This window comes from Myodes glareolus, chromosome X (genome assembly GCF_982192425.1).
Source record: "Myodes glareolus chromosome X, mMyoGla1.1, whole genome shotgun sequence".
NCBI lineage: Eukaryota > Metazoa > Chordata > Mammalia > Rodentia > Cricetidae > Myodes > Myodes glareolus.
The window spans coordinates 6,035,122-6,049,493 of NC_142053.1; the positions used below are offsets into that span (position 1 = coordinate 6,035,122).

General features: G+C 39.5%; 1 protein-coding gene across 18 annotated transcripts in view; it reads left to right on the forward strand.

Annotated features, from left to right (window-relative positions):
• The window catches only part of Ids (iduronate 2-sulfatase), a 252,787-nt gene that overhangs the window by 131,656 nt on the left and 106,759 nt on the right, over nucleotides 1-14,372 (forward strand). For 4 of the 18 annotated variants that reach the window (XM_085684666.2, XM_048457753.3, XM_048457756.3 and 1 more), the window contains one exon: nucleotides 9,873-12,106. The exons of 11 other annotated variants lie outside the window; for them this stretch is intronic. In XM_085684666.2, the coding sequence (XP_085540792.1) occupies nucleotides 9,873-9,973 (101 nt within the window). In that variant the 3' untranslated portion in view covers nucleotides 9,974-12,106. Of the gene's footprint in view, nucleotides 1-2,200; nucleotides 4,845-8,456; nucleotides 8,501-9,872; nucleotides 12,107-14,372 lie in introns of those variants that run through there. 3 more of the 18 variants (XM_087902962.1, XM_087902963.1, XM_085684662.2) reach the window with 2 other exon arrangements.

The following is a 14,372-nucleotide window of genomic DNA, read 5'->3' on the forward strand; positions in this document are numbered from 1 at the left end:
CCCCATGCACCCGAGGTTACCTGGGACTCTTGTCTATTTCCAATCTTCAGGAGGATAAGTACATGATTTTCTTCAGGTTCACCTTCTTATTTAGCTTCTCTAGGATCTCGAATAATAGGCTCAAAGACCTTTAATTATGGCTAGAATCCACTTATGAGTGAATACATACCATATTCCTCTTTTTGGGTCTGGCTTACCTCACTCAGTAAAGCATTTTCTATGTCCATTCATTTGCATGCAAAATTCAAGATGTCATTGTTTTTTACCGCTGAGTAAAACTCTAATGTATATATGTTCCACACCTTTTTTAACCATTCTTCTATTGAGGAGCACCTAGGTTGTTTCCAGGTTCTGGCTATTACAAATAGTGCTGCTATAAACATAGTTGAACAAATGCTTTTGCGGTATGATAGGGCATCTCTTGGGTATATTCCCAAGAGTGGAATTGCTGGGTCTTGAGGGAGGTTGACTCCCAGTTTCCTGAGAAACTGCCACACTGATTTCCACAGTGGCTGTACAAGTTTGCATTCCCACCAACAATGGATGAGAGTTCCCCTCTCTCCACATCCTCTCCAGCATAGGCTATCATTGGTGTTTTTGACTTTAGCTATTCTGACAGGTGTAAGATGGTATCTCAAAGTGGTTTTGATTTGCATTTCCCTGATCGCTAAAGAGGTTGAGGACGACCTTAAGTGTCTTCTGGCCATTCGAAGTTCATCTGTTGTGAATTCTCTGTTCAGTTCAGTACCCCATTTTTTAATTGGGTTAATTAGAGTTTTAGTGTCTAGTTTCTTGAGTTCTTTGTATATTTTGGAGATCAGACCTTTGCCTGATGAGGGGTTTGTGAAGATCTTCTCCCAGTCAGAAGGTAGCCTTTTTGTCTTAGTGACAGTGTCCTTTGCTTTACAGAAGCTTCTCAGTTTCAGGAGGTCCCATTTATTCATTGATTCTCTTATTGTCTGTGCTACTGGGGTTCTACCTAGGAAGTGGTCTCCTGTGCCTTTATCTTGTAGACTACTTCCCACTTTCTCTTCTATCTGGTTTAAAGTGGTCAGATTAATGTTGAGGTCTTTAATCCATTTGGACTTGATTTTTGTGCATAGTGATAGATATGGATCTACTTTCATTCTTCTACAGGTTGACATCCAGTTATGCCAGCACCATTTGTTAAAGATGCTTTCCTTCTTCCATTGCATACCTTTAGCCCCCTTGTCGAAAATCAAGTGTTCATAGGTTTGTGGGTTAATATTGGGTCTTTTATTTGATTCCATAGGTCAACTTCTCTGTTCTTATACCAGTACCAAGCTGTTTTCAATACTGTAGCTGTGTAATAGAGTTTGAAGTCAGGGATGGTACTGCCTCCAGAAGTTCCTTTATTGTATAAGATTGTTTTGGCTATCCTGGGTTTTTTGTTTTCCCACATAAACTTGATTATTGTTCTCTCAAGGTCTGTGAAGAAGTTTGATGGGATTTTGATGGGGTTTGCATTGAATCTATAGATTGCTCTTGGTAGAATTGCCATTTTTACTATGTTGATCCTCCCAATCCAAGAGCAAGGGAGATCTTTCCATTTTCTGGTATCCTCCTCAATTTCTTTCTTCAAAGGCTTAAATTTCTTGTCAAATAGGTCTTTCACTTCCTTGGTGAGAGTTGGGATATGATATTTTATGCTATTTGTGGCTATCGTGAAAGGTGAAGTTTCTCTGATTTCCTTCCCTGCTTCTTTATCCTTTGTTTATAGGAGGGTAACTGATTTTTTGGAGTTGATCTTGTATCCTGCCACATTACTAAAGGTGTTTATCAGCTGTAGGAGTTCTTTGGTAGAGTTTTTGGGGTCGCTCATGTATACTATCATATCGTCTGCAAATAATGAGAGTTTAACTTCTTCCTTTCCAATTCGAATCCCCTTGATCCCCTTATGTTGTCGTATTGCTATTGCTAGAACTTCTAGCACTATATTGAAGAGGTATGGGGAGAGTGGACAGCTTTGTCTTGTTCCTGATTTCAATGGAATGGCTTTGAGTTTTTTTCCGTTCAGTTTGATGTTAGCTGTTGGCTTGCTGTAAATAGCTTTTATTATATTTAGGTATGATCCTTGTATCCCTAATCTCTTCAACACCTTTATCATAAAGGGAAGTTGGATTTTGTCAAATGCTTTTTCAGCATCTAATGAGATGATCATATGGTTTTTTTCTTTCAGTTTATTTATATGATGGATTACATTGATGGATTTGCATATGTTGAACCAGCCCTGCACCTCTGGAATGAAGCCTACTTGATCATAATGGATAAATTTTCTAATGTGTTCTTGGAATCGGTTTGCCAGGATTTTGTTGAGAATTTTTGCATCGATGTTCATGAGTGAGATTGACCTGTAATTCTCTTTCTTGGTTGTGTCTTTATGTGATTTTGGTATCAGTGTAACTGTAGCTTCATAAAAAGAGTTTGGCAATGACTCTTCTGTTTCTATATTGTGAAATACCTTAAGGAGTATAGGTATCAGCTCTTCTTGAAAGTTCTGGTGGAATTCTGCATTGAAACCATCTGGCCCTGGGCTTTTTTTGGTCGGGAGGTTTTTGATAACTGCTTCTAATTCTTCACGACTAACAGGTCTATTTAGATTGTTCACCTGGTCTTGATTTAACTTTGGTAAATGGTATTTATCTAAAAACCAATCCATTTCTCGTACATTTTCCAACTTTGTGGCATATAAACTTTCGTAGTAAGATCTAATGATTCTCTGAATTTCCTCTATGTCTGTTGTTATGTCCCCCTTTTCATTTCTGATCTTATTAATTTTGGTGTTCTCTCTCTGCCGTTTGATTAGCTTGGCTAGGGGTTTGTCAATCTTGTTGATTTTCTCCAAGAACCAACTATTTGTTTCATTGATTTTTTGGATTGTTTTCTGTGTTTCTATTTTGTTGATTTCAGCCCTCAGTTTGGTTATTTCCAATCTTCTACTCCTCCTGGGAGAGTCTGCTTCTTTTTTTTCCAGAGCTTTCAGGTGTGCTGTTAAGTCTCCAATATGTGCTTTCTCCGTTTTCTTTAATTGGGCACTTAGTGCTATGAACTTTCCTCTTAGCACTGCTTTCATTGTGTCCCATAGATCTGAGTATGTTGTGTCTTTATTTTCATTAAATTCAAGGAACACTTTAACTTCTTTCTTTATTTCTTCCTTGACCCAGGGATGATTCAGTAGTTGACTGTTCAACTTCCACACGTTTGTAGGTTTTCTGGTGTTAGAATTGTTATTGAATTCTAACTTTATTCCGTGGTGATCCGACAAGACACAGGTAGTTACTAATATTTTTTTGTATCTATGGAAGTTTGCTTTGTTACCGAGTATGTGGTCAATTTTCGAGAAGGTTCCATGAGCTGCAGAGAAGAAGGTATATTCTTTCCTTTTTGGGTGGAATGTTCTATAGATATCTGTTAAGTCCATTTGATTCATTACCTCTAGTAATTCTCATATTTCTCTGTTGAGTTTCTGTTTGATTGACCTGTCCATTGGTGAGAGAGGTGTGTTGAAGTCTCCTACTATTAGTGTGTGTGGTTTGATGACTGCCTTGAGTTCTAAAAGTTTTTCTTTTACATAAGTGGGTGCTTTTATATTAGGGGCATAGATATTCAGGATTGAGAGTTCCTCCTGATCAATTGTTCCTGTTATGAGTATAAAATGTCCATCTCCATCTCTTCTGATTGGTTTTAGTTTGAAGTCAGTTTTATTAGATATTAGAATGGCCGTGCCCGCTTGTTTCTTAGGTCCATTTGCTTGGAAAACCTTTTCCCAACCCTTTACTCTGAGTAGATGTCTATCTTTGTGGTTGAGGTTTGTTTCTTGTAAACAGCAGAATGTTGGATCCTGTTTTCGTATCCAATCTCTTAGTCTGTGCCTTTTCATAGGTGAATTGAGTCCATTAATATTAAGTGATATTAATGACCAGTGGTTGTTGATTCCGATTATTATTTTTTTTTTGTGTGTGTGTGTGTGTAGTAGAGTTTGCGTGTTTCTCTTCTTTGAGTTGTGGTTGTGAAGTGTCGCTAAATGTCTGGGTTATTGTAGGCAGTAATGGCAATTTCATTTCTCTCCCATCAGGACATGGAATGGAAGCTTCCATGTGAGTCTGTATTTCTCTTATGCTGCTTTATGTCAGCTTCAAGTTACGGACAGAGGAGGAGGGGCATCAAGAATTCACATAATCTCACAAAAAGTGCTTGCTTCGTGTTCTTTTTTTTACACATACATACATACACACACATGCACGCACGTGCGCGTACACACACACACAGTCTGTTTCTTATCTAGCCATCTTTTTAAACCATATATACCTTACAGAAAATCCCAAATCCTCTGGTAATAACTGAATATAATTATCCATAATCACTCACTAAATTTGTGTGTTAAAATTGAGCTTTTCCTGCTGAATATTCCTGGTTTACTAAAGGTTGAACCTAGCACTGGTTGTTTGAATTTCAAGGGTTTGACTGATGGATGTGAACATGCAAAACAGTCCCTGATACTACCTGAGTCATGACTGACATATTTTCCCTTTACTCATTTTAAATTGAAAACTTCAGATCGACAGTGTTAATATTCTTCTTTTCTTATATTAATGATCTGTATGTCCTTGTGCTATGTTCTCTGGCCTGGGGATTATGGGACTCAGGGTTTTGTCTCCAGCGTTTTCCTGATACTGATGGATGACATCAGTTTATGTTGTACACTGCTGCACATGTGTCAGCCGTGAGGGAACATGATTGGTGCATATCTCTGACTCCTGACTGATGGGAGAAAGCAACTGTCAGCTGAAAAATGATTTAAAATTATAAAAGAGAAATACAAACGTTTGTCACTTGTATGCTTAAAGTTATAAGTTAAGATTCTGTCATTGCATAGGCTAGATATGAAGACACGTTTAGAATACAAAAGAGGGTAGTACCACAGAGTTCTGGAACATTCATGGTGGAAGGGCCTGTGGTAGATCATTCAATCAATAGCTGTTTCCAGGTACTGTTCTTGGGGCTTGGCGTATGGTATGAAACAAACATCATCTAATCCAATTCCATCTCTAAGAATACAGACACTTTAATTTCTCCAAAGAATATTGGGCTTGTTTAAAAATCACAAAGCAAGTTTAGGACAGGTGTAGGCTAGGACCCCGGGCTCCTGACACCTAGACAGCTGTATTAAATATCTTCTCTACTGCTAGCCTGGATTATGATACAGTCATGAGTGGACAGATTCTTCCAAGTGTCTTGGTGCAGGTAGGTGCTTTTCAAAGTCTTCAAGTGTCCTGAGGAAATAGTACCAGTTCCCCCTCTTCTCATTCTGAACAAAACAAGGTCAGGCCATGTAACATGAGTGCCGGCTTCTTGAGATATCTGTTCCCGCCCAGTACCCCACAACCGGCAAGTCCCAAGGAAAAATCACACACAGAACTCCATAAGATTATAAACTGATTGGCCCTTTAGGTCAGGCTACTTATTAGCTCTTATAACTTATGTTACCCCATTATCCTTATATACATTAGCACATGGCTCAGTACCTTTTTCAGATGTCAGCTTACATGTTGCTTCTTCAGTGATCTGCGCAGGAGTGGTGGAGGGAGTTTCCTCCTTCCCAGAATACTCCCAGTCTCTTTGCTCCACCCCTACTTCCTGTCTGGCTTTCCCACCTATACTGCCTGCCTGGCCAATAAGTGTTTTATTAAAATATGATTGACAGAATACAGACAATTCTCCCACACCAAGACCAGGCAAAATAGGTAGGTATTTGTGGGGTTTAGTCACCTGAACAGTGTTTGCTTGGTTTGTGCTTATGTGTGTGTGTATTCAACTTGGTAGATTTTGAAGTAGGTGGATAGTATCTTAAGAGTCAAAACTGAGAAAAAATCAGCCAAGACGAGGTAAATATAGCTTGGTAATGGTCTCTAGGACTGATGTTATATATTTCTCATGAACTAAAGCTCCCTAAAATGCTGTATTTTACCTGATTAATGGTCAAAGTTTCTGGGGTCTTGCATATAGCTGGTGCTGGTGAGTTAGTTGTAGGCAGGCCTGAGCTAAGTTATCAAATAGAACACTATTGAAGATGATGACATTACTGAATGCAGAGTGCATGGTCCTGATCTTCTGAACCCTGAACTTTTACCCTGCTGTCAGGTGACTTCTATTTAGTTTTCCCTTCTCCCTCCAACCCACACTCGACAAATTTCCATGAGGAGAGATCTGGCCTATATTTCATGCCGCACAGAGCTGAGAGCTATAAGAATTAGGAAGCTTGCCACATTAACACATCTTATTCTCCAAGACAAGAGTGCCAGTCACTGTGATTGGCAGGGAGATGCTGTTCATTGTTAATTAGTTATAACTGCCAGTTCAGAGACTTTCTGGAACTAGGGAGATTCAGGCAGGTTGTTGATTTCCTCATTTAAAACTTGACCACAGCACATTTTTTGGAGGAAATTGAATACCTTTAATTATTAAAGTCTACTCAAACTTTTTCACACATGCTTCTGCTAGTGGCAGTGTGTTTCATAAGGTTTTACAGTTTTGTGCTCTTATCTACAACATGGTACTTGTATGATGAGATAGAAAGAAATGAGAGACCTTCATTTGCTGTAATTTTCTGAAATATTTTAAAGGATTTCTTATGTTTTCTAAAGAAAAATCTAAAAGAGTTGAATGAGTCCTAGTGTTAAATTTTCAGTTTGAAAATGTGACCACTGGAAGTTAGAGATATACATTATAAAGACTGGTTTAGGGGGTCTGGAGAAATAGCTCAGTGGTTAAGAAGGCTTGCTTCTGTTCTAGGGCAAGTGAATTTAACTCCCTGAACCCAAATTGGACTGCTTATGACCTTTAACTCCAGCTCGAAGGGATCTAATATCCTCCTCTGGCCTCTGCAGGCACCTAGACATATGTGGATTTCACACACATTAACACGCACGCACACACACACACACACACACAGAGAGAGAGAGAGAGAGAGAGAGAGATGTGGACTTCACATATATTAACATGCTCACACAAACTAATAAATATTTTATAAAAGGAAGATTTGATGCTTATCTTTTTTAGACTAGACAAGGAAACTTTGAAGGTCATGGTCTCTTTTTCTAGTGCTGAACACTCCCTTGACATACTTTTACACTTAATGTACTTGATTCCTTCTTCTGACTTTTCTAAATTTCCATTAGAAGAAGCCACTTTTATAACTATTATCTGCTAATTCACTAATTTCAAAACTTACATAAATGTGTTTTGGTGATGTGTAGCAGTTTTCTTTTAATTGGAGCATTTCCTCTAGAAAGGAGAAAGGGAACTCATGAGACTCAGTAAGTAAATAACTCACAAGTTTCTGGAAATTCCTGAAACTAACAAGATTCACAATACCCCTCCCCAAAGTTCTGGAAGCAGTATATGACTGCTGAGGGAGGAGTCTTTGAAGAGATTCTATCTCATCATGTGGCCTACACATAAAGCAGAGAACTCCAGAGTTACAGTGCCTGGGAGTCATCACCTGTGCTGTGGGAGAATTTTGTGTGACCTGTCAGAATAGCTAAACTCAAAAACACCAATGATAGCCTATGCTGGAGAGGATGTGGAGCGAGGGGAACACTCATCCATTGTTGGTGGGAATGCAAACTTGTGCAGCCACTGTGGAAATCAGTGTGGTGGTTCCTCAGGAAACTGGGAGTCAACCTCCCTCAGGACCCAGCAATTCCACTCTTGGGAATATACCCAAGAGATGCCCTATCATACTACAAAAGTATTTGTTCAACTATGTTCATAGCTGCATTATTTGTAATAGCCAGAACCTGGAAACAACCTAGGTGCTCCTCAATAGAAGAATGGTTAAAAAAGGTGTGGAACATATACACATTAGAGTTTTACTCAGCGGTAAAAACAATGATATCTTGAATTTTGCATGCAAATGGATGGAAACAGAAAACACTTTACTGAGTGAGGTAACCCAGACCCAAAAAGAGGAATATGGTATGTACTCACTCATAAGTGGATTCTAGCCTTAATTAAAGGTTTTTGAGCCTATAATTTGTGATCCTAGAGAAGCTAAATAAGAAGGTGAATCCAAAGAAAATCATAGAGTTATTCTCCTGGATATTGGAATTAGACAAGATTGCCAGGCAAACTTGGGTGCACAGGGCGTGGAGAGGTTGAAGTAAGGGGAGATGGTTGGAGAGAAGGGAGAGGGGGAGGATTGGGGATGGCTTGGGGGAGTGGGATGGGGGAGGGAGGAAGGATGGATGTGGGAGCGGGGAGGTGTGCATCTCAACTAAGGGAGCCATTTTAGGGTTTACATGAGACTTGATTCTGGAGGGGTTCCCAGGCCCAAGGATAGGTTCCCAGATTGTTCCCTGGGCAGCGGAGGAGAGGGTGCCTGAACTGGCCTTAGCCCATGACCATACTGATGAATGTTTTGCATATCACCATAGAACCTTCATCTGGCGATGGATGGAGATAGAGACAGAGACACACATTGGAACACTGGACTTGACTCCCTGGGTCTGGATGGGAAGCAGATGGAGGGAGAGTGCGGGCAAGGAAGGCAGGATCGGAGGGAACCTTCATCTGACGATGGATGGAGATAGAGCCGGAGACCTACATTGGAGCACTGGACTGAGCCCCCAAGGTCCAAATGAGAAGCAGAAGGAGGGAGAACAAGAAAAAGGAAGTCAGGACCGCGAGGGGTGCGTTCACCCACTGATACAAGGGGACTGGTCTGGTGGGAGCTCACCAGGGCCGGCTGGACTGGGACTGAAGGAGCTTGTGATCTGGCCGGATTCTCTGATTGTGGCTGACATGGGGGCTGACTGGGAGGCCATTGACAATGGCGCTGGGTCTTGTTTTGTCGCATGTGCTGGCTTTCTGGGATCCTGGTCTGTTTGGATGCTCACCTTCCTGGACCTGGAGGGAAGTGGGGGAGGAACTTGGACTTCCCACGGGGCAGGAGGCCCTGACTGCTCTTGGGACTGGAGAGGGAGGAGGGGAGGAAGTGGGGAGAGTGGGAGGGTATTGGGAGGAGGGAAGGGACTTGGACTTCCCAAGGGGCAGGAAGTCCTGACTGCTCTTGGGTCTGGAGAGGGAGGAGAAGAGGGAGTGGGGGGAATGGGAGGGTATTGGGAGGAGGGGAGGAAGTGGAAACTTTTTTATAAATAAATGAATAAAAAAGATTAAAAAAAAAGAATTTTGTGTGATGCAGCTACTTTTGAGTCATTCATGATCCTGTAAGTAATCTGTCACCCATATTCCTGTAAGTAAATCCAGTAAACTCCCTCACTAGTTTCTCAAGGTGGACTTTGATAGAATTGTAACTCTGGTCAATAGTTCCCTATATGGAGAGAGTAGACATTCCGCATCTCCCAGGAAATATTTACACAACAGGTGGCAAGATGTAAATATCTCAGTAGAATTGAGCACTAGGTCAACTTCTTTATAGATCCCATATTCCTCTGGTTTATTGCCTTGGGGAGAAGGCTGTTTACTATTAGTTTTTCTCTGTTATTTACTGAAAATCTTGAGAAAATCATACTCAGTTATTAGCAGTCATGGGTTTTTGTAAATGATGTTCAGAATGGTAGATCAGAGAATATTTATATGTTGAAACTTCATATTTATAAAGTGGAAAAATCCACCATCTGTCTGGGTCTGTGGCCCCAACATAAACACTATTTTTCCCTAACTGGACCGATATGGAGCCATGGGAACTAATGAGACACAATTCACGGAGCAATATCGGAAGGGCATCTCAGGCTTCCCTCATTCCTGAAGATTTACCCGTGTTTATTATTCAAACACCTTTTATCCCCCAGGTAAACCAAGGTGGAAACTCATTAATCTTCTCTTTCCAGGGAAGCGGGAATACCAAAACACCTTCAACTTAAGTCACCAGCTTGGAATCAACACCTCTCCCTGGGCGATCGACATATTCACAAAAGGGAAGGAGCAATAGATCCTAGAGTCTTTTGTTTGGTGGCTACCAGTGGTCTGGAAGGATTGTAGCTGCGCTTGGAAACTAAGCATGTCCAGAGAATCTGGCTGCAAATATTTTGTATGAAATATGGGCCTACAACCATCTTGGATGTTTCCTTTAGGAAATAGAACAACTCAGCATCTAGCCATTCAAAGCGTAATCTGAATGGAGCCTTGTCATTCAAGGTGTGGTCTTCCACAAAAGCCAGTATTTCTCTTGGGAACTTTTCAGAAATGTGTAGTCTTAGTTTTCTCCTAGACCCATTAAATCAGAAACAGAATTTTAAACAAGATCCATGAGTTAAAACTGGTCTTAAAGATTTTTGGTTTCGTCTGAGTTTAAATTCTAGATCTGTAAATTATTCAGTGTTGTAACTTTGAACATGCTCATTAACTGCCCTAAGCCTGTGAAATTGAAATAGGGGTAATCATCATCTCTGTTTCATGGGATTTGGATGATGACTGCATGGTTAATTACACACAAAGCATTGAGATGAAGCCTGTTATATAGTAAGTCTCTAAATAGAGGAGTGACATGGCCATAAGGTGTGGTTTAGGAACTTGTACTGGAGTGAGACAGGAGTTTGGTCCTTATCCTGAAGGATGATTAGTCTTTAGGAATTGTTTCTTCCCTAAGGATCTCGTGGTTTTTCCAGTGCTGGGGAAGGTTGTGGAATGTCTATTTTAGCTCAAGGAAGATGTTTAATGTCATATACCGTGTATGTGAAGAATATACCCCTTGATTTTTATCATTGAGGTACAGACAAAGGAAAAGGAAGAAAAAACAGTAGACAATGGGTTCCACCATATGGGCATCAAACTTCTGCTTCAGCACTGGAAGAAGGAATTTAAAAAAAATATTTATTTTATTGCTTTTAATTGTGTGTGTGTGTGTGTGTGTGTGTGTGTGTGTGTGTGTGTATTTGCACATGCATAAAGGTGCCTTGGGAGGTCGAAGTGGATGTCAGATCCCCTGGAGTTGGAGTTCCAAGTATTTGTGGGCTGTTTTATGTGGGTGCTGGCAATCAAACTTATGTCCTCTACAGGAGCAGAGCACATTATTAACTGCTGAGCCATCTTTCTAGGTCTCAGAAGAGAAGGTTTATAAAGAGCCAACCATAGACCCAATTATTTGTCTTAGGGCTAAACATAAGCAACCAAGAGCTTCCAATACAGTTGGAAGCAGGGGCTCTAGCTTTACATACAGTTGTTTGAGATACTGCTGTGATATCATGATTTTCCTAGCTCCTTCTGTCTTGGCAGTGTTTCGGAGAGATCAAGGTACTATTAAGTCACATCCTCTGTTGTGAGCAATGAGTTTGAGCACTGTGTTTTCATGGGCAAGTGGTGTTGAACTCTGTCTATACCTTCCTCTTGCTTTACTTGTTCTCCTCCTTATCTTGGCAAGGCCGTTTTAAGTCTACTTTGAGGTATAATACCATACCATGGACTTGTGTGCAGCCCTAAAAGCAGTTTCTCTGGCCCATTTTCCTTGGACTTCCTTATCCTTTTCTCTCTTTCCCTACCATTTTATATCAAATATTTGCTTTTATTGCAGCTGATAAATTATCATTTTGTTATGCAATTCTTTTATTTAAACAAGATTACTCTGAATCTGAAGCTATTTTGTTGTGTTTGGAGTCAGAAAACATGAAGAAAGAGCCATTTTGAGACAAGAACAAAAAAAAAACTCCCACATTTTAGTTCAGTTTTTCTTTTCTTTAAATGGGATTGTAGATTTCTGAGTCTAATTCTGACAAGTGAAAAACAATTGCTTCTATGGGATTTTATGAACCCTTTGAGCTGGTATTATCTAAGGCCTCCACTCCTGCTAGATAAACCTTTGGACTTTGTGATCTTGCTATGTCCTGTCTATTCCACCTGGCTGCTGGTATTCACAATCCACTAGTTGACAAACTGAATCAGTGTCATTATGGATTGAATCACATATGCCATGAGAATACTGAGATCATCAAAATGTGGCTTCTTTCCTCTGGTAACTCATGATCTGTCTGTAGTGGTGACTGTATATTATGCTAATGTGTTTTTTATTCTTTGGTAGAAGCATAGAGACCAAATAAATTATATAGTACTCTAATGAGAATTTTTCAAATATTCTAGTTATTTTAGATATTTTGTTTCTCGTTGACCACAGAAATATCCTAATGAATATGTTCATTTTGATGCCCAAATTCTAGATGATTTCTGTGTAAATTTGTCATCTTGTGCAGTATATGCCATACATAGCTGTGTGAAGCCGCAGGGCGATTGGTAATGAAAAGTCCCCAGACTATCTTGACACAAAATATACAGCTTTAATAAACAGAGGTAAGACTTACAACAGCTTACACCAGAATCCAAACTATCTGTCCGGACACAGGAGCCAGGCGAAAAGAGAGCTAGCTGAGCGTGCTTGCTAGGTTTATAGGCAGGCTTTAGCCTGAGGGCGGCACACCCCAAAAACAGAATGTGATTGGCTGATCTTCCCTATCATCTCCCCCTTTTTTTCTAAAATAATACAGAACCAAACCAAATACAACTATACAATAGAAGCAAATAATAAATATAAAGTTACAAACAACGAACAATGTTAAGCAAGAAACATATAACAAAAGTTCTGCTAAACATTCTATCTCAGGGAGTCTAAATAATGTAGATGGTAACTACAACTATCTAATCTTCAACTCCATCAAAGATCTGAGAAGGAAAATAATTTTACTCAAGCAGCCCGGAAGTACAAGCGGGAAACTTCCGAAATGTGCAACGAATGGAAGAGGCAACTGTATACCTGGGCAATCACCCAAAGTCTCATATGCAATGTTGAGTCAACCAACTTTGGCTAAGGCCTGATGTAACTGACATGCCATTTTTCAAAGGCAAGAAACCTTTTAGGACTCTCTCACCCTGTCTTGGCAAGATAAGACAATCCTGCTTTTATCCATTTAGGATATTCTGTAATTCTGTCAGTGGTTGAGGTATGGGCTTTTTCTTTGCCCAAAGGCCAGTTCTGCCAGGAAGAAGACAAGCTCCATGTGGAGTGTCTTTGGTGCTCAACGTTCTCTCGGGAGTAGAGCGGTGATGCCAGGAGCGATTGTGTCTCACTACTATAGAACTATGAGTTAGATTAAAGGTCATTTTTCACAGCTTTTCGAAGAGGTTGAAGATTATACTATCTATACTAAGTATGATCTCTATGCATCTAAATAACCTGATTAGCCTAAATATAAATATAATAAACATATATGACTATTGATTTCTATTTATCTAACTTGATGACTAAGAGAATGAACAACTGTGCAATGAGTGAGGACAATGGCCTCCAAATGTAAACAATGTATATCATTCTTAATCAGAGGTAGAAATGTAAATATATGTATATATATTAATACAAATAGAGGTAGAAGCATGCTCACATACAATATTCAATATATCAGTGTACAAAAATCAACACCAATACAATTTTCTAAAAACAATAACTCACAAATACCAATATATTATTATCCCAATCTATCCCCTCTTCTTTTTTTTGATAAACACCCCTGAGCTTACAAAATACCTCCCCCATTCCCTCATCCCTATATCAACTATAAACAACTCCTAAATGGTGTCCCTAAACCTGAGGGCAAATTCTACTGGGAGACGGGACGTCGTCCTCTAAAATTGCTTCCAGCTGTCACGGGGGCGACGTTTCTCTTAGGGGGTCCTGTGAAAATAATTGATGGTAAAATTCCCATATAAACATTTGGTGTGAGAGAGTTGTAAATAGTCTCTGTATAAGTTGAGGAGGTCTGGCCAGAGTGTTGTCAAATATTGTGCATCATCCAGAACTGTTTTGTGTAGCTGGAACCAAAAAAACAGGTCTAAAAAAATAGCGCTATCAACATTATGACGTCATAGTAACCAGCTGGAGTTGATGTTGTGGGGCCCCATCTTCATCCTAGAAGCTTTAAAGATTACTGCAGGAAAATTTATTGTTTGTCATGGGAAAGTTAAACATTATCTACGAAGACATATACAGACACACACATGTATGTATGTATGTGTATATATATATATATATATATATATATATATATATATATATATATATATATATATATATAAACAGATGTGGGGAAAGGCAAAGAAAATTTATCAATTATATTTATTCTGTCCCGTACCTCAGCTTTTGACATGAGACAGAAACTCTGGGATATCTCTTATCAACAGACTTGGAAATGAAGAGGGACTGAGCCATTGTCCAACTCCAAAACCAGCTCTACATATTTATAAATAAATGCACATTAGTACATATTAAAAAAATAGTAATACTTACCTAAACTATTTGGATTCATTGTTGATCCTCTTTTGGTCGTAGGCAGTTTCTATATTCAATTATC